This window comes from Xenopus tropicalis, chromosome 4 (assembly GCF_000004195.4).
Source record: "Xenopus tropicalis strain Nigerian chromosome 4, UCB_Xtro_10.0, whole genome shotgun sequence".
In the NCBI taxonomy this organism is placed as follows: Eukaryota; Metazoa; Chordata; class Amphibia; order Anura; family Pipidae; genus Xenopus; species Xenopus tropicalis.
In genome coordinates, this window is record NC_030680.2 from 100,264,417 (window position 1) to 100,291,248 (window position 26,832).

At 39.1% G+C, this 26,832-nt stretch overlaps 1 protein-coding gene across 1 annotated transcript; it reads left to right on the forward strand.

Annotated features, from left to right (window-relative positions):
• Positions 1–10,083: 10,083 nt before the first annotated feature.
• On the forward strand, positions 10,084–19,745 carry LOC394904 (glutamate-ammonia ligase). The gene is given in 7 exon segments (NM_001376912.1): positions 10,084–10,187; positions 13,047–13,223; positions 13,828–13,989; positions 14,462–14,608; positions 15,818–15,945; positions 16,986–17,185; positions 17,384–19,745. Coding segments are annotated over 6 exon segments (1,122 nt in total). The 5' UTR covers positions 10,084–10,187; positions 13,047–13,057; the 3' UTR covers positions 17,703–19,745.
• Positions 19,746–26,832: the final 7,087 nt, after the last annotated feature.

Consider the following 26,832-nt stretch of genomic DNA (forward strand, 5'->3'; position numbering starts at 1 on the left):
CCACTGTTAAGAGAAGCTGATGCATCCATATGGAGGCAGACATGAGGTTTACGCAAGCAGGGCAGAAGCAAAACAGCTTAATTGCTTCAAAAATTATAATAAAGCAAGCACATCCACTAGATCTACTTAAAAATGGCCGGTCATAAGGAAAAGTTCCTGGTGTGCATGCGCATGTAAAAGAGGGACGGTGGCTCAAGGATGAAAAAAGGGGAGTGGTAGCCAGAGAGGACATGTAAGATCATGTCCCAGCATGCATATAACAGCCAATGTAGAGTACTGCTTATTCAAACAGAGATATACTCATTAAATCATGTGGAATTTCAAGTACAGCTTCAGCAAACTTGAAACAAAATATGAAATATATGACATATGAAACTTTTATATACAATACAAAATGTAAAATATTGATAAAGCATAAAAGACATTCATAGGGACTGGTTATAAGGGATCTATAAATAAAAAACATATAAATGAAAAAACTTTTAAATGGGAACAACCCTAAATAGGAACTATCCTAAATAACTACAAAGTCTGATAATTCATTCAGACCTTGTGGAAACAATGTTTGCAATTAGTATACCCAAAATGACCAAACATTAGGTCTCTAACTAAGCACTTTTTTTTAAATTCCATAGGGTAGATCCCAACGGGTTGCAAGTATTGGGAATTGAATCAATACATCTGTCCTTCAATGAACACAATTTAATAAAAGAACTGTAGAGAAAAGAATACTGTAAAATGTTTTGCATGTGGCAATTTCCATTCATCTGGGTAGCAAGGTATTTTCAGGTGCTTGTGTGTGCAGGCTACAAAGCTTCCCATGTGTCATTTGCCCTTAAAGAAAGTATTTCTCAGATATACAAATACTGGGAACTCCTTTTAATTCTTTTCTTTTCTTATGTAAATAAGTAGAAGAGGGTGTTTCAGGCTCAGCAGTGGTTACATTTGGGTGAAACAACATTTAATGGTGTCATTTTTAGGTGTGGCCTCACAAGAAAGAACAATCTGCCCATTAAACCAAGACCAAAGCATCCAGTACAAGTTCAAGTCTGGGGGCCATTTCTTGAAAAGGTGCAGGTGAATGTATCACGGATAAAATAAAAAGAAAGAGAAAATTAAATGAAATGTGTGGAATAAAGCCAGGTGGGCAGGTTGAAATATAAGAATGTAGTTTAATAAAGATATTCATCCAGGTTAATAAGTATAAATAAATACACAGCAGGGAGTTTGGTAAGGGGTTATATATTTAACAGAGTGACTGATACATTCATTCAACAAGCCAGTTAAGGTGAGATTTGGGGTGAGTACTCATTTGTTGCTCTGGATGCCCCTGGATATAAATTACAAAGACAGTTACATTACCTGTGCTCTTGTTATGACGTGCAACTGGCAGGCTAATTTTTATCGGGAGCCCTGAGGATGATATTGCACAGGGGCTCAGGTCAAAAATCCAGCGCTACCTGCAAAGAGCAGCACCAGGAGCAGATGGTAGGGACAGGGCCTGGCAGCCTATGTTTGCCATTTGTAAACTGTGTTGTCATTGTAAATGCCCGCTCAAGTCTTTGTAATGTGTGTGGCCTTTCTCATTGCTACATTTACTTGCTATGCATCTGTATGTTTACTAGATGGCAGTGTTGTACAGGATTTCCTTTATGTATCTATACCGTGTAAAAGAAACTAGTAACCAATATGGTGGTGACATTATTATGCAATACCTGCCTTAAGCAACATGAAGATGCAGGAGCTCGGAACAAGATGTGCTAGGTTTTCAGCTCTGCCCAGTCCCATACACCTTGCTAGCATGCCTTTCTGTGTGGTATGCTGGTGTGACTATATTTTAATACATTTACTTATCATTTTTATAAAATGTAAGTACATTTACTAACTGATTATTAGTAAATATTACTGGTATTTATGTCTGTATGTACAGATATACAATCTCTTGTGAAAGTATTCTAACTGAATAACAATCCAATATCAAAATTTAGTTCTATATTTTGTAAAATATTTTTTGGAAGCACTAAAACTTTAATAAGGTTTAATTTACATTCTTTTATGTCAAAGCAATACTCTGGGCGCCAGTCTAAAAACACCCACACCTCGAAACACCCCATACGTACGGAGAAATAAGGTGATAGTTCATCATGCCATGGGGCTGCTTTACATTTGGTGGAACTGCGCATCTTGATAAAAATAGAAGGATGAACAGAAAGTGAAAATACAGGAAAATACTGCAAAACAATCAACTTAAATTTACGTTTCGGCAAAAGGTCATCTTTCAGCAGGAAAATGATCCCAAGCTTAACGCAAAGTAACAGTGGAATGGTTTGCTTTTCAACAATGGCACAGTCAAAACCATAACCTCAATCGAAGTAAAATTCTGAAAATCTGCAAAATATTATACCCAGTGTCCCTTGCCAAGGCCTTTTCAGCCTTTATAATAACAATAACCTAAGGCTTATGGAAGCATCTCCATAGGCATCTGAAAGCATGCTAGCAGCCAGTCATATTTGGCACATGAAATACATAAGTAAGTGCACTGATGGAATCAGTAAATATACTGCTGGCATAGTAAATAGGCTTGCCAGATACATGATAACAGAATGCACTATTTCCCTTGTGTCTGTCAGAGACATGTCATTTTAATCATGCCCCCCATACATTTGTAATGTATTTAATAAATAGTCAGATCTGGCTGTTTCTCAGCCTGTGGATAAAGGCAGGCCAAGAAACTGCCTGACCACTCACCTCTGCTCCATGATGTGTGAAACACCAGAGCATGCATTTATGCACTGACGTCCGCTCAGTGTGCCTGCGCCGAGGCTGATGCCATACTTGCAGATGTAGATACATGAGACTCTAGCCTAAAGTGCATTGAGCTGCCAGAAAATGTGACAGGTCAATGGTGATCTTACAGACACACATGAGGATACAGCCAAAGTATTCATAGCAAAATATCTGCTGCGGGTAAGCCAGATCTCTGTTTATCAGCAGGGGGTATGGGTGTTAAATAAATTCAGCCCTGAAAACTAAGAGACCACACCTATAATAATAACATGTTTGCACGGCTCCATGGCAGACTTCTATGGGTATGTATCTGTATTGTTTGTGGGAGGGCGGACCCTTGATATAAAACTGTGCCACAGTTATTCCAGTGTTCCATGGCTTAGGCTACTAGTATTTTACAATCTGCTTCTGTGTGGTCAATAACTATAGTTCTTGTGCAGTATATTCAGGATTTATAGTTATAACTGAGGGGAAAAGTTGTTGCTAAAATATACATTTGTACTGGCTATGATTCTATCTTATGTAGTGGTTTATCCCATCTTAAAACATTGTTTAATGAAAACCATATTTTTAAAAGTTTTACTTTAAAAGCTATGATTTCATGTTTTCTTTTAGCAAATCTCTGATATGACTAATAATAAGCATGATTAGTTCATGGAGACTCCTCTCAGAGAGTTACATCAGGGAATCAGCCCACCATAAATTTCTTTGGCTGGCATGTGCTCTGAGGAGGTGCAAATTAGCATTCCCGCAGCTTGCCTCACTGTTTTGGGTATTAGGCCATATCATTTTTAAAAAGCAAACCTTTAAAATATAACTGTTCAGGTTATCCTAAATAAATATAAAACATCTAGATAGATAGATAGATGATTGATAGATAGATGATTGATAGATAGATGATAGATAGATAGATAGATGATGATAGATAGATAGATAGATAGATAGATAGATAGATGATAGAGTAAATGAACTGGGGCCCCAGCATTCTGAAGACCTCTGCCCTACAGGAATGTTACATACATGCATGTTGGGAGTGACTGTGCAGAGCCTTTGTTAGCAGTGGGTCCGGCACTCTTGCACTTAATAACAAACATGCTTTAGCTAACATTTTTGCAGCTTGAAAAGAAAACCACGCTTCTTTGAATTCTGTGTTGACATTACGTCTACTCAAAACATAATCCCTGAACTATCTATTATTGTATGCAGTTAAATATGAGTGAGCAGTGCCTGTTTACCAACAGCAGGGTATATAAACAGTACAAGACATTCCCACACAAAGAACTCATTAGAGCTCACAAACAAGCTGCAGTTTGAAATCTGGCCTCCAGGTGGCCCCATAACTTCTCCCGCAACAGAATTTCCTTGGAATCCTTGTATTTTATACACTGCCTGTCCTGTAAACATGATCCTATTATATCTGATTGAATTCACTTGTAGTGAAAAGGAGAGAGAGGACATTGTGTTCTGGGTGCTACGCCAGCCTTCATTACGTAAGCTCTCATGGCCTGATTCACTGACCAGATCTCACCTGAATATTTCACCTGCCCTAAAGGGATATAGGATTACCCCTTATTGTTATTTAAAACAAGTACTTATAAAACTAGCTTTTCAACCCATCAAAAATGTATATTTAAAAATCTATAGCAGGTCTATAAAATTGCATTTTAATACAACAACAAAAAACTCCAGGGATTAAGGGCTAGATTTATGAACCATGGCTATTTTTAAGCAAATGGTTACTGCTTGCTAAAAAATACTCATTGGTTCATATTTACCAAAGTTAAATCTAGTATAAGTAAATCTAAAGCAACTGGACTTGCTAAGTAATCATTGAAGACGTTTCACTACTCATCTGAGCAGCTTCTTCAGTTCAACTGACTGGTATGGGAAGTCCTCAGCACATAAACTCTTCCACTAATCCAATCACAATGGCACATTGTAACTGTGGTGACGCCTGAAACTTACAAAGGTGTGAATGCTGTGGCGTTACTTTGATAGTTACAATGTGCCATTATGATTGGATTAGTGGAAGAGTTTTTATTCTGAGGACATCCCATACCTGCCAGTTGAACTGCTTCGATGAGTAGTGAAACAGCTTCAATGATTACTTAGCAAGTCCAGTTGCTTTAGATTTACTTATTATAGATATACCATGACCTGGATGAATGAAAATCTTCATATTCATACCAAAGTTTATGTTTTCATGATACTTTCCCTTTAAGCACTTTCCTGAACTTCAGCAATATTTCCTTGACAGTCAGGAAAGGGAACTATCACAGCTTTTAGTAACTATAATTAAATTGTAAATGCTGCAGATCATTTAAGATTGCAAAATTAGAATATTAGTAAAGCTGCCCCTTAGAGTTCCTTTCTAAATTGTTTCCGCTCCAAAGTCAGACCAAAGAAAGGAAAAGTGCTTATGTGCATATATTTACTATAACATTTCCCAAGTACAGCATCTCTCCATCTTATCAGCCTCTCTCCAGAAAAGTACATTTATGTTTGTATTGGTTCTCAGGCCTGGATTTGTGGAGAGGCCACAAAGGCCCAGGCCTAGAGCGGCACAAATTTGGGGGCGGCATGCTGCCCCTCCGCACCAAAATCTTAAAATTCTGCTCCCATACGGAGCAATAGGGACTTCTCCCCGCTGCTCTGTATACAAGTGTGGCCTCCCGTGCATGCGTGCGCTGTTCGCACATGCGCACTCACGCACGGATGGGGGGGGGCGACCTCGGGGCGCCCAGACTGGAAATCCGGCCCTGTTGGTTCTTAGTAACCTTATACAAGTGCCAGCCTGGACATTTATGTGGCATCACTGCTTATTAAAACCTAAGCCATTGAGCTGGTACTGTATTAGAGGTCATGCAGTAACCAGTGTAGTAACTTGCTGCCAAGCTTATAAAGGGATTCCAGGTAGCTTATTCACACCTGAAGGTCTTTTAAAAAATGGCAGTGTGCTACTGATCATCCTACTATCTTTATATTTCAAACACAGAAAGAGAAGTATAAGGCAATGGTTCAGGGTATTAACAATAATGTACAAATTAGCACTGTGCTCCTACAGTACTGTGTTTGTAAGCAATATAGAATGTGCAGCTCCCTCTACATTGTAACTTTCCCTTCTATGCAGGAATATGGCCTCTTTCCCAATTGGAAACATAGCACAGAGCTATATGCTTTGGTGCTACACATATGCAACAAGATGTCCCTTCTGGCTCAGGAACTGGCATGTTGTATATATGACTTTAAGCACAGGGGGCTCAGATGTTACCTTCTATACAAACTAATAACGAACTAGTTCTGCACTGCAGGCACTGTGTACTGAAGGTGAATGAATCTGGTTATTTATGGCCTGAAATAAGCAGCAGATTCTGCCCCTTGAGACCTTATTGGCCTCCCTGAGCAATATTTTAGCTAAACAGCCATTTAAATTCATCTGAGCAAGGGCACTATCACCTTCTCTATGTATCATATTCAGGTGGGTATAGGCCGCTATCATTCAGTTGCTGGCCATGCGCCTGATGTGCATTGGGAAATGAGTATTGTAGAAATGATACCTATATTGGCTAACAATAAAAATACATTGCAAGCTTTCGGAGCTCTAAGGCCCCTTCATCAGGCAAAATACAAATGAGAACTGAAATGGCACAATATTTATACTGATAGATCAGAGAGAAGTGTTTACAAGCAATAAATTAGGAAGTTACAGATAGATAGAGATAACTTGTGAAGATAGTGAAAGTAATTAAGGTTTATTAGGGTGGGTTGTAAATAGTCCAGGGGTCTGGATTCAGTCAGATCAGATAGTGTGACATGAAACCTGACCCCAAATTAAAGGTGGCCATACACGCACCGATATTATCGTACGAAACCTCGTTTCGTACGATAATCGGTGCGTGTATGGTATGTCAGCGAGCCGACCGATGTCGCAGGAAGCTGCTGAAATCGGTCGGCTCGTCGATCGGCCAGGTTAGAAAATTTTGATCGGGCGCCATAGAAGGCGCCTGACCAAAATTCTCCCTTCAGAGCTGAATCGGCAGAAGGAGGTAGAAATCCTATTGTTTCTACCTCCTTACCTGCCGATTCAGCCCTGAATGGTGTGTGGCGGATCTGACGATGTTTCGTGCGACCGATGGTCGTACGAAACATCGTCGGATCGCCACGTGTATGGCCAGCTTAAGGCCCTGTCTTAATGTGTTAAATAACTCCATACATTTGAATTCATAGATCTTCCTTTCTTGTTCAGATCCAAAGTTCCCTTTTAGAATTAACACCTTCATGTCCTGAAGCCTGTGGTCCTGATTGCAGAAGTGTTGTCCCACTGGTGTATCACATGCTTTGGTTTTGATCTTATGTCTGTGATGGTTCATCCTTGTGCGCAGTTTTTGCCCTGTTTCTCCAATGTACATTCCTCCTGTAGGGCACTTAGTACATATGATCAAGTACACAACATTGGAGGAAGCACATGAATAGCAGTCCCGAATGGTGTAGACTTTTTGTGTATTCGGTATTGCAATTTGATCTTTGCACAGGATGTATTTGCAAGTCTCACATCTTTTGCTGTTGCAAGGAAATGTACCTGCTTTAGTTGTTTGGGGAAGAGCACTTCTAACAATCATTTTCCTCAGACTGGGTGGTTGTCTATAGGACAGAAGGGGTAGTTCAGGGAATATCTCCTTTAGTCTGGTATCTGTATGGAGCATGGGCTGCAGGTCCCTGGCTATTTTTCTTATAATGTTTAGCTGTGGGTTGTAGGTGACTACAATTGGTACCCTGTTGATTTCTATTTTTTGTTTGTAATCCAAGAGTGTGTCTCTGGGTATTTGAGTTGCTCTGTGGATCTGATCATCAATAACCTGTGGATGGTAGCCCTGATTAACAAAAGTTTTCCGTAAGGAATGGAGATGTTTATTTCTTTCATCAGGATTTGAGCAAATCCGGTTGTATCTAAGAGCCTGGCTAAAATTGATTTTTTAATGTGATGTGGATGGAAACTGTCCCACCTAAGATATGCTGGATGGCCTGTTGGTTTTTGGTATAGGGATGTCTGTATGATTCCATTCTTGATGTAGATAGTGGTATCCAGGAAATTGATGTGTGAAGAGGAGTGGTTGAGGGTAAGGTTAATCGTGGGATGAAATTTGTTGAATCTTTGGTGGAATGTCAATAGTTCCTTTTCTGATGCTGTCCATATTATAAGTATGTCATCTATATACCGTAAATAGGTCAACGGTCTGGTGTTGCAGGAAGCCAGGAAATTTTCTTCTAAATGGGCCATAAACAAGTTTGCATACTAGTTTGCAAAATAGCCAGGGACCTGCAGCCCATGCTCCATACAGATACCAGACTAAAGGAGATATTCCCTGAACTACCCCTTCTGTCCTATAGACAACCACCCAGTCTGAGGAAAATGATTGTTAGAAGTGCTCTTCCCCAAACAACTAAAGCAGGTACATTTCCCTGCAACAGCAAAAGATGTGAGACTTGCAAATACATCCTGTTCAAAGATCAAATTGCAATACCGAATACACAAAAAGTCTACACCATTCGGGACTGCTATTCATGTGCTTCCTCCAATGTTGTGTACTTGATCATATGTACTAAGTGCCCTACAGGAGGAATGTACATTGGAGAAACAGGGCAAAAACTGCGCACAAGGATGAACCATCACAGACATAAGATCAAAACCAAAGCATGTGATACACCAGTGGGACAACACTTCTGCAATCAGGACCACAGGCTTCAGGACATGAAGGTGTTAATTCTAAAAGGGAACTTTGGATCTGAACGAGAAAGGAAGATCTATGAATTAAAATGTATGGAGTTATTCAACACATTAAGACAGGGCCTTCATTTGGGGTCAGGTTTCATGTCACACTATCTGATCTGACTGAATCCAGACCCCTGGACTATTTACAACCCACCCTAATAAACCTTAATTACTTTCACTATCTTCACAAGTTATCTCTATCTATCTGTAACTTCCTAATTTATTGCTTGTAAACACTTCTCTCTGATCTATCAGTATAAATATTGTGCCATTTCAGTTCTCATTTGTATTTTGCCTGATGAAGGGGCCTTAGAGCTCCAAAAGCTTGCAATGTATTTTTATTGTTAGCCAATATAGGTATCATTTCTACAATACTCTTGTATTTGTGTTTTGTTGTTTTTTTATTATTATTTTTGACACTGGCTAACACGGTACTACAGTTTTTGTTTTGTGACCACTTTAGACTGTGTGTAAAAATGTACTTTACACTTTAATATTGTGCTTGAAATGATAAAACTTTGATACATGATTAAGGGGTATTACCCTGATGAGCCCTGTAACCTGGTGTTCACCTGTCAGGCAAGAGTTAAACACTTGTATTTCAACGGAGCCCAGTGACTATATGTTTCTGTGTGAGGACGAGACCTGAATCTCAATAACACTAAACTGTAATCCATTAACTCCTTGCCACCCATTTGTAAGGAAATTAAGAGTAAAATCCAGGATTGCTCCTTATGGAGTGAAACTGAAAAGATATGAAGCTGAGGTGCATAACGCTATCTGGGCTATACACATCATTAAGCACATTATACGGATTGGCATGGCCCCCTGTTATAACACAAGAGTCTGGAAGTAACCAACATGGGCGCCCCCTAATGGCTTCACGCATGGTTGCTTCCACCTACAGACAGGACTGAGCGCTACAGGGAAACCGCGATAGGTTGGGGGGGGGGGGGGGGGGGGGGACTGTACTAAGGAAACAAGGGAACAGAAAAGAAACTGACAGCGGGGGAGAATTTTTTTTAAGCCGCGACAGAAAGGAAAGGCTGAGGCTGTGTAGGAAAGGCTGAGGCTGTAGTTTGCGCACTGGCCAGGAGAAATCACACGTGTGAAGACTAGTGTAGATGCCCCCTCCCTGAATCCTGTCCGTCTGGACTGTCTCATTTTCACCGTAGAGCTCTGTCCTCTTTTCCCTCGTTCTGTACATGGCTCGGCTTCCCCAGAACCTCTGCAAAACTGATGGTTTCCTAGCTTTTCCTTCCCTATTATCTGTTCCATTTTCTCTCCTATCGCAGTCTCCACAATTTTCACCCCCCTCCCAACAGTTGTTTTTCTCAGTGCCGGGGGTGTAGAGCATGGGGGGGTACCCTGGCGCTATGGCTCCGCCCATCTATCCGCATATCCAATGGCAACCTGCCATGAGGGCGTGTCTATGATGGCATGTACCGATCACGTTTGTGCCGAGCCAATGGCTGCCTTGTGGGCCGGCACTCGCTGCTTAATAAATGTATGTGAAGGTGACGCTTGAGCAAAGGCGAGAATGGGAGAACCCGAGCTATAGTACAGAATCCTGCAACTCAACAGCCCTCTGCATTACCAGCATCCTCACCTCTATCTTCCTGCCGTCCAGGTACCTGCAGCCTCAGTCTCTATCAGTCCCCCCTTGCCAGCCCTGCCTATCCTCTCCATTTCCAAGGTCTTTTCTCTTTGCCTATTGTTGCTGCCTTTATATCAGCCCTTCCATGCCATAACACAGGGATTCTTGGGCTATTGGCCAGGACCACAATATGGGCCCCTTGCTGTTTGGAGTGGGTCTCCATCACCCCTCACCTTTAATGGGACACTTCTATCTACAACAGCAAATGGCAACTGTGCATAAAGTGCATAACTGGAGTGCTGAAGCTGCCATAACCTGCTTGTTGTTGGCATAGTAGCAGCCTTGTACCATAACTTTTCATTTTTAAGCTTTTATAATCTTTATTACTGACTTGTATGTATAGTACAGGGATTAATTGCCTTCCTTTTGTACCATCCCTTTCCATTGTATAGTCTTTATTGCCTGTGTGATTGTAGTATAGTGGCTCCCCCTACATTCCTACCCACCCTTTCCATCCCATAGACTGTATTGCCTGTTTGCTTATGGTACAGTATATGCCTTTATTATCAAACCTACCCTTTCCATCCCATAGCCTGTATTGCCTGTTTGCTTATGGTACAGTGTATCCCTTTTTTATCAAACCTACCCTTTCCATCCCATAGCCTGTATTGCCTGTTTGCTTATGGTACAGTATATGCCTTTATTATCAAACCTACCCTTTCCATCCCATAGCCTGTATTGCCTGTTTGCTTATGGTACAGTGTATCCCTTTATTATCAAACCTACCCTTTCCATCCCATAGCCTTACTGCCTGTTTGCTTATGGTACAGTATATGCCTTTATTATCAAACCTACCCTTTCCATCCCATAGTCTGTATTGCCTGTTTGCTTATGGTACAGTATATGCCTTTATTATCAAACCTACTTTTTCCATCCCATAGCCTTACTGCCTGCTAGCTTAAGGTACAGTGGCTGCCTTCCCCTTTTCCACCAAAAAGCCACCAACAGCAGAGATTCCTTTCCAGAGCAATAAAAAACAACATTTAATTTTAATTAATTAAAGGTAGATTTTAAACTTTTCCAGAAGCATTGAAAGTAAAGGGATTAAAATAGTGCAGTACACAAGCAGATATAGTAGTATTGTATTTATAATAACTTTTTATTTTACTTTCCTGGTAATATTCAGTAAGCTATTTCCCAGAGAAATCCATATTTATTTAAATATTTAAGATTATTAATATGTGTTGAAACTGTGGTACTATTCCTTCTAAGACCCTTAGACTCAAATGAGACACTGCCCCCTATGGGCCATAAAATGAAAGACTACAGATATCCTTGTTTATTTATACTAGCTATGTATTAAACTAAGGTGATATTAAGTTTGATTTCAGAATCCTTTATTTTTTTTAGTACATCCAGCATCCAGTTTACTACATTTTTGAGTGTGGTTCTTATGCAGTCAGTTACTACCATCTGAGGTTTTGTGAGATCAATTGCCAGTATTCTATACAGATTTTTCCATGAAGCTCTCCAGTTGTTTTTGAACTGAATTTGCTATGGCCCACTTGATATTGATGTTGCTGGGAAGGGTAATTCAACAGCAGTAGGATGGCTGTATGTTGGAGTTCCCTGATGCCTGTTTATTATGTAAGCCATTAGCTCCCAGCCTGTATGTGCATCTGTGTGCCTTTCGCAGTGTTGCTGGATGTGTGCAATGTAGCATAGTAACAGATGCCACAATATGTGCCTCAGTTAATATCCCTTTGTTCTGTGCACCTGTCTTTCTTTCCTGGCTACTGATTTCCTCTGGGTATCTCTGTCCATCCTACCAATGTGTGCATATTCCTTTCCGCTCGGTGCATCTGCCTATCTCTCAACTGTACTGTAGGTGCAACTGCAAATCTCTCCTGATTGCTTTGCTTTGTCTTGTAAAGCTCTAGGTTGCCAGGGGTGACATTTGGTTATGCAATGAAAAAAAATCCATTTGGCAAGTCATGATTTGAAGACAAGATTTTAATGTACACACTGGTGCATAATTATTTATAAAGCTGTTTTATGTTATGAAATAAATGGTGTATTTTTAAATCTTCATTATAGCTATAAAGCATAAATTAGCACTATACATTCTGATTGCACAAATTGTCTATTAAAGTGCTACTTATGGCATTTATAAATGTGTGTATATTCTTTATTGCCCAGCTAATGCCCATTATGTCAGGCCTGGCTTATCATATTGAAATCAGTAAAACAAGAATGCAGAACACTTTCTGGCATGCAAAGCAATATAGAATGTTGTATGGAAATTGGTGGCACTCGCCACTGGATTTTATGGGGCTTTTTTAAAAATAATACTAGTTTTTATACCATAAAGTTACACCCCACTGTACATATACAATTTATTACACAGCTTTGTAAATGGTCATGCCTTTACAGCATCACCTCCTGCGGCTCCTAGGAAACGTGCATAGTGGTGCATGTAATCCCGAAAAGTGCCATGTGTGCCATCAGCCTAAAATGGTTGTGTGTTTCAGTGCCATTTTTACACACCTTTATAAACATTGATTTACCATTAGCTGATTAACATTATTAAGGAATATAAACTTTAGAACAAAGTTGAGACTTTGGGGGTTTCACTTCAATCAGCGCAGCTTAATAAATTCATAACCTGTAAACCAAAATATTGGTGTAATCACATCAACATTGAATAACATGCAGTACACTAGAATGCAGGGTAACATTCCCATTAAATGGTTAGGAAAATGAGCCTATTCCATGTTTTTGTGGGGTTTGCAGATCATTCTGCTTTGCAACTGCCTATTTCCGCAGGACACACTGTCAGAATACTAATGCCCAATAATCTTCTTCTTTCTGTTTGCTTTTATTTCCTTCCAGCAACTCCAGTCATGGCAACCTCCGCCAGTGCTCAGTTGAGTAAGGCCATAAAGCAGATGTATCTGGAACTGCCACAGGGAGATAAGGTGCAGGCTATGTACATCTGGGTTGATGGGACCGGGGAGGGTCTTCGCTGCAAGACTCGCACTCTGGACAGTGAACCCAAGACCATAGAAGGTGGGACTTTCCCCTTCTACAGCCAAGAAATCAAGTCTTGTTTTTCTCTCTTTCCTTCTTAAAAACACAACACAATCTACTTGCAAATAATTATATGTATCACCCATACAGCAGACTAGTTAAACCTTAAGGATGCAGGCTGTTTTCAAGACCAGAAATGAGTAGTAACTAATTGCATCCAGTTATATGGGTTTAGGCCCTAAGGCCTTGCTGTCTGCAAGTGTTCTGTTATACACTCTTTTACACTTTTATACCAATCTACCTATTGTTCTTCATGTAGGACTATAAATCTAGTGCATCCCATAAGCAAGGAAAATATATGAATTACATATTATACTGAGGTGTGTTTAACACTATAGCCTCAGTAACATCCAGTCGCTTGACATTTTGCCAAACACTGCCATTAGATGTTTTTACCCCACTGAAACACACTAAAAGACAAAAAACTCTGTCAAATCTGCCTGGAAATACAATCAAATAGTTTTATATCTATCCTATTTTACACTTCCTGAAAGACAGAACTGAAAATTCAGTAGGTTCTTTGCCTGCAGTTAAACAGGTCAAGGTTTTGCCTTCCCTACAATATGGCTCTAACCTTGTACAGATCTTCCTGAATGGAACTTCGATGGATCTAGCACATACCAATCCGAGGGTTCCAACAGTGACATGTACCTGATTCCAGTTGCAATGTTTAGAGACCCTTTTCGAAGGGACCCCAACAAGCTGGTACTCTGCGAGGTGCTCAAATACAACCGAAAAACAGCTGGTAAGAATATTTTTTTTTTTTTACTTTTCCAGTGTGAATTGTCACTTGCCAAACTAGTAGTGCTGCACCTCATCCTTGCCTTTCAGTACTTGTTGAGCATCATATTTCTGCAGATACTGTACATTATATATATATATATATATATATGTACTCAAATACTCAAGCACTAATTCAGTGAATAACGTTAATAGTATATATGCCCATGTGACTTTTTTTAGAACACGGATTCCATACTAGCTTAATTCCTGATTAATTACCATTAAAAGACAACTACTTGCTCCTAGTATTAGGATTATATATCTTAATGATGGTGGGTTTAGCCTTCCCATCATTTCCAATAAGGCCTGTTTCTGCCTTTCATACAGTCTACCGTGCATTTTATTTTCCAGACATTAGCCAATAATTAGCTCCATTGGGCAATACTTTGTTTGAATGATGTTTTAATAAAGCCTTTACTTCTTTCTATTTATAGAAACAAACTTGCGTCATACATGTAACCAGATAATGGACATGATGGCCAATGAGCATCCATGGTTTGGCATGGAACAGGAATACACATTGCTGGGTATGGATGGACACCCTTTTGGCTGGCCTTCAAATGGCTTCCCAGGACCACAAGGTATGGGTAGATTCAACAAGGATTTAGAAAAACTGTAATGTCTTTGACAGTGAAAAATTACTAGTTACCTCCTTACATATTTTGTGATTCTTATTGGCTTGTTGAGTATTTACAGTTATGTGACAGCCCAAACCAATATAGAGTCAGTACTTTTACAGTAATGTCTCATGGAGAGATTAGACGCCTGCAATAGATCTCTGCTACCGCAGGCGACTAATCTCTTCGAAATGCCTTTCCAGCAGCAACACAGGGATTCGCAGGTGGAAAGGCCTATGCGTCACTTCGGTTTTCTGAATTTGCACAAAGTTGCCTGCAGGAGGAAACTTTGCACAATTTCAGAAGACTAAATAACATCCTTGTTATGTCACAACACAGTAGCCTAAAGTTCTGGTTACTTGACAATAGTGTGCATGATAAGAACATGTTTATGGTTACAGCTTACCTCATCTTATCTTATCAGAGACTTCTGGAATCCTATATGTATGTATGTATGTATGTATGTATATCTTTATTTATAAAGCGCTACTTATGTACGCTTTATATGTACATTAATACAAACGGGATTATTAAGATAATAATAGATAAATACAAAGTACAACAATAAATACAGATAGATACAAGATAAATACAGTTGCAATAAGTTAAGAGTCAAAGACACAAGAGGATGGAGGTCCCTGCCCCGTAGAGCTTCATATCTATATGGGAGGGTAACTAACAGACACAAATAGGAAAATGCAGTATAAGTGCTGTAGGTCACAGAGGGTGACACTATAATATAAGTGCTGATTCCCAGAACAGGTGCTGGGTGAATGCCCCAAAAGGTAGTCTTTAAGTTTAGTTTTAAAAAGACTGGGGGAGGATTCTCTCCGGAGGAAATCAGAGAGGGTATTCCAAATGTAAGGGGCAGAAAGGTTTAAGGCGGGAAACAGCAGCAGTAGTAGTGGGGGGCACAACCAATTGATTGCTCTGCGAGGAACGAAGGAGTCGGCCAGGAACGTACGGAGACACAAGAGAAGAGATGTAGTGAGGAGCAGAGGAATGGAGGGCTTTGAAGGTTAAGAGAAGGAGTAAGTGAAGGAGATAAAATGAAGTATGTTTCTAAAAATCAATACTGCTGTATAATTGTGTTAATGTATAAAATATTAAGTGTAGGAGATGTAAAGAGATAATTATATTTTTATGTTTTACAAATATTCTGTTTCTCTTCAGGTCCCTATTACTGTGGAGTGGGTGCAGATAAGGCATATGGTCGGGATATTGTGGAGGCTCATTATCGGGCTTGCCTTTATGCTGGTGTGAAAATTGCAGGAACAAATGCAGAAGTTATGCCAGCACAGGTAAGACATGGAAGTGCTGGGAAAAGATCTGTTTTGGTTTCTAGTATCTGTGATTTTCTGATTTTCCTTTGGGGATGCACTGAATCCAGGTTTCGGTTCAGGATTTTGCCAAGATTCTGCCTTTTTCAGCAGGATTCCGATTCGGGCGACTCCATAGTCTTGGCCGAACCAAATCCTTAAAATCACATAAACACGGAAGTTGAAAATTTTACCACCGCATGCACAACACGTGGTTCTTCTTAACCCCTTGAGCTGGCCATACACGTGGCGATCCGACGATGTTTCGTACAACCATCGGTCGCACGAAACATCGTCAGATCCGCCACACACCATTCAGGGCTGAATCGGCAGGTAAGGAGGTAGAAACAATAGGATTTCTACCTCCTTCTGCCGATTCAGCTCTGAAGGGAGAATTTTGGTCAGGCGCCTTCTATGGCGCCCGATCAAAATTTTCTAACCTGGCCGATCGACGAGCCGACCAATTTCAGCAGCTTCCTGCGACATCGGTCGGCTCGCTGACATACCATACACGCACCGATTATCGTACGAAACGAGGTTTCATACGATAATATCGGTGCGTGTATGGCCACCTTTGGTCGCTTAATTTACATATGCAAATTCGGAGTCAGTTCGGTATTCAGCCGAATCTTTTATGAAGGGTTCCGGGTTTGGCCGAATCCTAAAATAGTGGATTCGGTGCATCCTATTTTCTTTGAGCATGTGCCTACCTAAAAACTAAAATACCTCATTGTGGTGGAGGTTTCCTGGCATTTTTATACCCTTAAAATCTCAGTATGGTAGACTATGCTGTTATCATTCACACAAGCAGAGGTGGATAATAGATAATATAGTGGCTGCTTTGGGTGGGGGTAGGCAAGTGGTGACAAGATTATAGGGAGCATGGAAAAGTAGTTTTGACTTTTGGACAAATTTACTGTGTGTATATATAAGGTTTGAAGTATGGGGCCTCCTTAAAGGCCACTGGTCACTTTAAAGACGTGCGGTAGCAAAAATACTTAACTGTTCATTTTTGTCAACAGTGGGAGTTCCAAATTGGGCCATGTGAGGGAATAGAAATGGGAGATCACCTTTGGATTGCTCGATTTATACTGCATAGAATTTGTGAGGATTTTGGGATCATTGTTTCGTTTGACCCAAAGCCCATAACTGGAAACTGGAATGGAGCTGGATGTCACACCAATTTCAGCACAAAGTCAATGCGTGAAGAAGGAGGCCTTAAGTAAGTAAAATAAAAATCATATAGCATATAGTCTAACTTAAACCTGTTAAGTTCTGTTGTGAAGTAGACACCAAGTTTTGTCAGTGACCAATATCTATACAAATTATAGATGCTGGGTTGACTTCTGAGCTATGCAGAGGTGTACTTTTCTTCCTTTAAATTCTAAACAAATTGATTTTTAACATTGTTTCTTTTCAGGGACATAGAAGAATCCATTGAACGTCTAAGCAAACGTCATGATTATCACATCAGAATGTATGACCCAAGGGGTGGTAAAGACAATGCCCGTCGTCTCACAGGTTTCCATGAGACCTCCAGCATCCATGAGTTCTCTGCAGGAGTGGCAAACCGTGGTGCCAGTATCCGCATTCCCCGCAGTGTAGGCCAGGAGAAGAAAGGCTATTTTGAAGATCGTCGTCCATCAGCCAACTGTGATCCCTATGCTGTGACAGAAGCTATGATCAGAACCTGCCTACTGAATGAAACTGGAGACGAACCTCTTGAATACAAGAACTAATATAAAACAAAATAGTCAATACTTGCTGTTCTCTTGCAACATTCAGAGAAGAGAATTTTTAGCCAGTTCTGTTTCTATTTCCATATAAATGTCTGTGTCAAATGTATTATTGTGTTTTGGCAAGAAAATTCTGTTTTTAGATAGTCCTCGTTAGCTGGATTTAATTTGTATCTTTTCATGCATTTCCCTCCTGATTTTCATAACAAAGTAATAAGGGAAAACTGCCAGGGATTTGTATGTGAAAATCGAACAGTCAGTGGTAACGGTGGGTTGTCTTAAATAAGTCAAAAAGTAGATGAAACTCATTTAACATAAAAACTTCAAAGAGATAGAAACAGGACTGGCCAAAGCCCATCGCTATCAAAAAGGCCAGTAAAATTCTGCTACAAGGTACATATTTGTGAAAATCTCGGTTTTTCTACTGGGCTCTAGAATAGGCACCTATGTCAGAAAAGGGTATGAGGTATTTACAGTTAATATAATAAATATTGTTTTGATGGGGCTGTGCCCCAGGTCAGGTCCACTAACAGAATCTCAAACAAAGCCCTAGTTCTACAACAAATTGTTCTAAAGATCTGGATTACATTTGAGAAAATATAGGATTATGGAAGTTCAGGGCATAACTTTTGCTTTGTGTAACTTTTAAGTATGGGCATTTTAAACTGGGTAGAGAATGAGAGAATTTGTGAGCAAGCAGTATAAGAAACCTTATTGGCCATTTTAATTCTGATAACCACTAATAAAAACACAAAGGGCTCTACCCATTAAATTCTTGCTTTTGCCAGGTAATTCTAGGCAGTTGATAAACTATAGGTCAGTGCTGCTTTCCAACTATCATTACTGATAGAAATGCAGGGTACAATTTTTGCTGCCAAGGAAACCAGGGGTAATTTAGTGAATTTTATGCATTATTACATGTGCATCCATGGTACTTACAATGTTGTAATTTGGGTCCATCTGTCTAGTATTTTTATATTTTAATGTAAATTTAGATTCAAGAAAACTAAAATTTGAAAAATGATTATATATATTAAAGCACTTGGATTGATAAAAATAAAATTGCAATTACAGTTTTTGTTGGTGCTAAAAGTAAGTAAGTTGGAGGTTTGCAGTGTATGCAGTACAAAGGCATAAGCCAACTGAGCAATAGGCCCATAATAATAAAGACAGGAGACATGGCAGCTGCTGGGGAATCCTGCTGTGTGAAGGACCCAAGGGAGATTCTAACTGACACATGGCTTCATTTTATGGATATGATAGAGTTGCAAGGGCCAGAAACGTATTGTTTTGGCATTGTAAGGCAGTGAAGAAATGATTAGCCTTTTGTAGACTGGGTAAGGGAAGTTTTACAGGCGAAGCTTTCATTTGGCAGGCTGTTCCATTTTCAATGGGATTGCAACATATAATTAATTTTCAGTTGCATAGTAGTAATTATTGTTTCCCGAAACTACAGGGACTCGCAAAAACATGGGACAATTTCAGGGGCTTTCAACACCTTATTACTTTCTCTCTAAACCAAGGATTCAGGAACCAATCCTTGTAAGCGTTTTATAGCTGTGAGATGTATCAACGCAGTGCTGGTCTATATAGCATTGCATAAGAAAGCATGCATAACATACTGTTCAGTGGGTTTTTTTGGAAATCTTTATAAGTATAATTTTTACATTCTTTTTTCAGAGAGAATAAAAGTTAAGAAAGTTTTCTAATTTTTTATAACAATTGTTAGTGCCAAACATGTTTAGTGGAAAATGTTAATTGTTTTAGCAGGGCTTGGTGCTAGATTTGAGGCTACTGTTCCACTATTGAAATATCTGGCGCTTAAATATGACATTCTCAGTAGATTTTGCATAAAAATTGACTGGTTTCCTTGTAATGCTCAGAATTTAAACACAGCCAATTCTTTCTTTTTTTATGAGCAGTTCTAGGGTATAAAAAGAAAGTTAGGGTCAGTTACTTCTAACTCGCATTTCAGTTTTACAATAGTCTGGTTTTTAAATTAGGTTTTATTTCCATTTTATAATAAAAAAAAAAATAAATGAAAAATTGTTTGTATTGTTTTCTGTCAATAACTTTTATTTTGAGCACATGTACCCAAACTGTAGGGCTGTTCCCAATAGGGAATCAAATTGAAAATAGGGGGGTGTCTTGAAGGCTGTTTTGGGTCAATCATCGGAGTGATAGACCTAGTGAATAGTATAAAAATAAAGGGCTAAATCCAAAAAGTTTAAAATAACCTGTTTATTTGCTAATTCAGGAAGTTAACTCGCCAAGCGAGCGGATCTTCCCCCGATATCCCCACCTACGGGTGGGCGATATCGGGGAGCTTGAAGTTAAAAAAAAAAATCCGATCGTTTGGCCCTGGGCAATGTAGGCGGCAATGGGGCAGTCGGTTCGGGGACCGCATCGGCTCGTTGATGCGGTCCCCGAACCGACTGCCCCATTGCCGCCTACATTGCCCAGGGCCAAACGATCAGATTTTTTTTTTTTAACTTCAAGCTCCGACTGAATCTTTTAACCTCACTGATCGATATCTGGCCAATTTCAGGCCAGATATCGGTCGGCCAGCCCGCTCGTTTCTGCCCCTAAACGGGCAGATAAGCTGCCGAGTCGGTCCAAGGGACCGATATCGGCAGCTTCTATCGGCCTGTGTATGGGGGCCTTAAGTTAAGAATGTAATGTATTTTGCATCTTGAAAATTTAGTGCCTAGTGTAGTAACGTACCAGCCAGAGGGCTCTTGTTTAGTGATCTGTCAATGAAATGCGATGTCGGTTGGAGTTATGTAAACTACAGAGGGGATGTCAACTTTTTCATTTTTCTTTATTAAACTTACCCTTAAATATCAGTTTTCCCTTATATTAGTATTGCAATGTACTGTCATTTTAAAAAATGTGCAGTTTTTAAGTGATATACCATATGGTCTAACATTTTTGCAGAATCAAAGATGCCTACTCTCTCCCCTCTGCATGGGGTCCCCATCCCCCTGGCCAGTGATGTTCCTGCTGTGGATTACATTAGGTGCTGTAGACGCTGCATATTTGTCCTATGATTCTGCTCATGCCCCTTCCTTTTCATGTCCATTTGCATTTCCTTTATCCCTATTTAGCAAGATTAGTGACTATGTAGAGGAAGGGCATGCGCACTAGTGTTTGATCATGCCATGATGTTTCAAGCTTTGAGAAAAGTTTTCACATTACTTACAGTTAGGGGGCAGGTATATCAAATTGTGAGATTAGAGTTAACAACAGAAAAACTCACCCATTTTCTATTAATTTTTATAGAATTTTTAGAATCGTATTTATCGAATGATGAACTTTAATTTTCACTCTTTAATAAATATACTTCTAAAAACCCCATTGGAATAAATAGAAAGTGGGTAAGTTTTTCTATGGTAAACCCTGATCTCACATTTTAATAAATCTGCCCCAAATATTATAAATGTCTATTTATAAAGTGCCATCCAAATATAATTCAAACAGGGTCCTGCTCATTAGTGATTACCAACTAATTGGAAAAGGGGGTCCTAAAACAATCTGTAGATACATATTTTACATTGTGTATATTTTATACAGATAGCCATAGACTCCAATAAATTGGGTGAAAAAATTTGCCATGAAAAAAAGCTGCAGAGTAAAACGTCACCGCAAAAAAATAAACACAGACTCCAATGTATTTTGTGCTGAAAAAGTCACCGCAAACAAAAAACGCCCATTGATGTTTCATGAATGGGACAGATTTTGCTCATCACTAACAGATACAATTACACAAAATGTATATTGATTTTTTGTATTAATTAGAAACTTACGACACAGATAGGATAAAAGAATACATAAATCCAGAAATATATAGGTCAGTATTAAGAATTAATTACTGTGTTCCTACTGCTGGGAAAGTCTTCTAAGCAGAGACTTTTTGCTGAGTCATTCAGCCATAGTAACGATCAAAGAACTTTTTGTTCCATTATGCAGAGATAGTGTGTAATGGTGTTTCCGAAATTCTTACAATCCCCCACTGAGAGGCACAGATTTTAAAGAGCCTAGTTAAACAGAGACATCTTTGGAAAGGCAGTGTTGTACATGTGCACTGAAGGAAAATGCTAAATGACATAATCTTTCTTGCTTATTCTGAATATGAAATTCACTACAATGTCATCAAGAAGCGAAGACTATTTCAATGTTTTACTTATAGGAATACTATTATGGGAAAACATGTTTTTTTCAAAACGTATCAGTAAATAAAGCTTCTACTGCAGAATCCTGCATTGAAATCCATTTTTCAAAAACAAACAGATTTTTTTATAGTTAATTTTAATTTTCACATGGGGCTAGCCATATTCTTCATTTCCCAGGGTGCCACAGTCATGTGACCTGTGCTCTGATAAACTTCAGTCACACTTTACTGCTGTGCTGCAAGTTGGAGTGATATCACCCCCTCCCAGCAGCTGATCAGCAGAACATTGGGAAAGTAGCAAGATAGCAGCTCCCAGTAGATATCAAAATTGCACTTAATGTAAAAAAATCCAAGTCCGGCTTGGGACTCCTCCAGTTACATGGGAGTAGGAGAAAAAATAGGTTACCTGAAAGCAGTTCTAATGTGTAGAGCTGGCTCCTTCTGAAAGCTCAGAATCAGGCACAATGCACTGAGATGGCGCATACACACCAATATTACAGCTAAAAAAATACATTTGTTGGTTAAAGAATAAAATTTTAAATGATAGAGCGAATTTGCTATGTAAACAGTGTAAATAAGAAGTAAAATGTACACCATAAAAATCATGACAGAATCCCTTTAAAGTCAAAATAGAGAGCGGATGCCGCCCAGATAATGCTCACCAGTACAACTTGGCTTCTCAGAGTGTGCAGAACAAGGAAGAATTATCACTCTTCTGATAATACAACAGTAAGGGCAGTGGAACACAGAGAGATTCCAAGTATTTTGCTGCCCCACTATCTCCAGCTCAGCAGCTGGGGTGGCAGTCTGCTGGAAATTGCCCCTCTGCTGACTTTTATGGAAATGACAATATTTTATCTTCCGGGAAACGTTTTATTTTCAGTTATGTAGAATCTGCAGTGGGAACAAACTTCGCCTGGTCATATGGAAACATCTAGGCATGCTGGGAAGAACTCCATCTCCATCAGAATGATCTCTGCCGGGGACACTTTGTGGCCTAGTGTTTTTGGCCATGTTCTTATAATATGGCAGGGTGATTTGAGCTCGCTATCGCAGTTCCATGAGGACTTGAACAGCCATTCTATCCATCTATCAAGTTTTAACAAACTTATGACTTCTTGTAAAAGAGTACACTGGCTAGTGAGTGATCTGGGAGTGAGTAATGCACAGATTAAAGGCTATCCCTCTCAGGGTAGCCTTTGTTACCCAATATGGTGAATTTAGTAAAGAGGTGGCAGCAGTGTTGTGCAAACTGACTTTTTAATGTTTTTCTATTGATGTATGATTTTAGAGATGGTACCTCCATTGAAGGGGGAAGATTAAGACTTGACGTTTTAAAAAAGAGAAGTCTGGTAGATTAAAAAAATTAACTCCTTTTATGCACAGGGTTTAAATTAGGATTTGTTTGTATCTGTTACTGTGAGTTGGGATATATGGATGTGGAGATCATTTAGAAAAAACAATAATTGTGTGACGAGCCTACAGAAATACATCTGTGCAAGTTAGGGAGCTGCAGGAGGAGAAGCCCACATTGGGGCCCTGTCCTTACCACCTGCCCTAAGGGCTAGTTGTGCCTTCTGAGGTTCAGTGAAGGACTTTTCAGCCAGTGCTCAGTGTTAAACCAGGCAAGATTTACTCTATTGTAACAAGAATTTATGAAGAACTTAAGGTAAGGAGATGCCAACGCAGCATGTTTTTTCACGTGCTGGTGCAGTTTTCTCCTAACAGGAGAAACCAAGAAAAAACTTTGCGACCTATTCCAATGGACTTTACATACACAGTGATACAAAATGCCCATGAAGATACATATTTGTTACTCACACACATACATATATATACCATGGTAAATAGGGCACGGCTGTAATAGGCAAGTGCTAGATGTCCATTCACCTTCAAGGCATAGGTCTGAGGGCTACCTATACCCTAAGCCTTTCAAAACATATATGAATTAATACACCGCATGTGATTTTATGCCATGGACTGTACTAAATACCATTTTTTTAAAGGTTTCCTATTAAATACAGTTTGCATTGGAAGTAAGATGACATTTATATGGCAAGATGTGGGCCATTTCAGCTCAATACAAACTGTTGTACCCCTGTTAACCTGGAATTAAATGAATATTACCTATGATTTTTTTTTCCACAAAGTTATTCAACCTTCCTTTGGAATCTGTTCTTTACCCCAAGACCTTACAAATTCACTGACTCGTGGAAATTAAAATATTTGAACTTGATATGTGGACAAAATGCCTTTGCCACTGCCAGTCTTCTTGTGCAGCTAAATGATCTGCTATCTTTCTGCTTTATGAACAAACACAGAATGGCTCGATACAGAAGTGCCGATTGCCAGTCCTGACGAACAAAAGGCCACAGAGCTGCAAGCACACACTTAACGGCTTCCTTCAATGTCAAAGTCTTTTTCAACCAAGTTAATTTCTACCACAGTTTTATGTAATTCATATATTAAACTAGTTAAACGCGTGGAAAGGATGGAATCATATGTCATATTGACTTATTTGTTTTGTTTTATTTTTTGACCAATCTTAATAAAAGTTTGACCGATGCCTTATTGTCAATAAAACCACATTGTATAATTATATGTGAAACATTAGCACTCATGTAGATAACATATTGCTTGCCAAAAATTATACAGTAATTACATTTGATCAATATTTTGTGCAAAAAATTGAAACTCTGCAAATCACAGGCAGGAATCGTTTTTCAGAGCTGACCTTACTGAGGGTTAAAAGGGTGTAAACCATACCACAAACTGGTAATTTTCCATTGCTCTCCAGTTAAAGGGATTAGATACACCCCATGGCACTGTTAATTTCACATGCCAGCACCAAGTCCTATTGAAGATACCATCTTATTTCCATTGGCTGTCTACAAAACTTGGCAAGTAATTTTAATTTGATGGGATTAGCTCTTCTTGGCCACTATGTACATACAGTGCCACACCTACACTAATAACGAGAACTTCCTCTTGGCCGAGAAATAGTCTTTTCATAGCACATAGGACTGATTTCATGTAACTTGTTTTTGCAGGATATGGGCTATTAATTGCTGTAATGCCTATCATTCTCAGCTAGCTATTGGGTTAACCTAAAGCATGGGTTAACCTGTTCTAAAGCATTACAACAGCTGAAAGTCACTGTTTAGACTCTTTTTGAGTATTTTTTAAAAGTTAAATTTTAAAGTGCAATTGTGCGGTACTCTCTCTCTCTCTCTCTCTCTATATATATATAAAGGTATATATACTATTACTATAAAACAGGTCATGCCCTTATTGTTAAATTTTGCTTAGTATCAGTATATTCCTTTAAGAACATGTTACGGTAAGACTTTGTGTGGAGAGCTGTAGATGAAAGCCTTTTGAAGATTATTATTTGCATTTTTATTGGCAATGGTATCTGCTTAGAAAGAGTGCTTCCTATTCATTTCAGTGGTAAAGCAGGCAGGTAGAAGGGTTTTGTTGTTTATTTCTTCCCTGGACGCTTTTGGAACAACAGCAGGGTGACTGTTACAACAGTGTTTTTATCTTTAACCTTGTTTTTGTCTAAGGGGTCACTACACAAAGGCTGGACTGTAGTCTGAAAACTACTGGTATGAACTGCCTGGAAAAAAAAGAAACCAACAGCCTTCATGAAGATCAAATTGCAGAGCTGAGAAGCTGCTAAATGTAATGAATGGCATACACAGCCACATAATTGATTTGGGTTAGATAAGACAACTGTCCATCAAGTTGGAAGAGCTTTGTCTGACCTACATTTTAAAGGTGACCAACTGGTAGGAGTGACCTAAGGTTTATATAAAGTGTATGGGCTAGCAAATTAGCTTGAGGGTACAAAATGGGTAAATAGCTGTTAGCTTATACTCAAAACATTATTATAAATATTAAAAGTGTCAAAAAAACAGTAAACAAACTTTTCATTATGGCGATTCTGTGAAGCAGATTGACATTTGACAGATTCTTCAAGTTACTTCTGACCTGGCTTTCTATAAAATAACACCTTTGCTAAGTTTATCTTATTTGCCTTTGGCATGTTTTTGAGTAATGCAGCCAGTTTATCTTATACCTCTGTTGAAAATTCCTTCTAACTGCTATTTTCTTGAGTGCTTTGCTGTTCTTATCTCTGCCTCTCTGGTATATAAGAATGCATGGCTAATCTTGCATCACACACAACAGATCACAGTTAATGGAAGACAAGTCACAATACCAGGCAACAATGCATGTTGGAATCTGAAATTAAATATCAATAAAAGTCATATAAAATCATGCAATATACCCCTTGCTACAGGGTTCATCAGTTCACAGGATACTTCAGGGCCACTTGATTTACCTGCAGGATACACTACTATAGTCAGAATGTAGCCAGAAAATGTATTAGCAATAAAACTAAATAGAGCCCAAACTCACAGGATACAAATTATACTTGTGTACAGACCAAATAACAAAACCAAATACTTTTTTTTTTTATATTTGATCGCAACTGTTCTTCATCATCACCTTCATCTTTATTTATGTAACACTAACAATGCTTTAAGGCTTACAGTCTTTAAAGAATGTACTTTAGTACTTTTGTGGTAGTTTAAAAGCAAAGTATATTTTTTGCAATAGATATAGAAAAGATTCTTAGATAGGATAGCACAGCCAGTCTGTGAGAAGTCTTTGACAGGATATATGGGTGGGGCATAGAAAGGCTACTTTAAATTAATTCCTCCACCCTAATTTGCCACATCTCCAAACAATACCAGATCCCCAAGTATGGGCCAACTTCCAAATTAAATATATTCAAGATATAATCCAGAAAGGGAAACTGCTGGACTTCCAAACCCTCAAACCTAAATTTAACCTGCCAAACAGGATGCTCTTCTGATACCTCCAACTGAGACATGCAATACACTCTCAATTTCAGGGAACACCTATATAAACATCCCCCTCCTGCAAAGAAGAGCA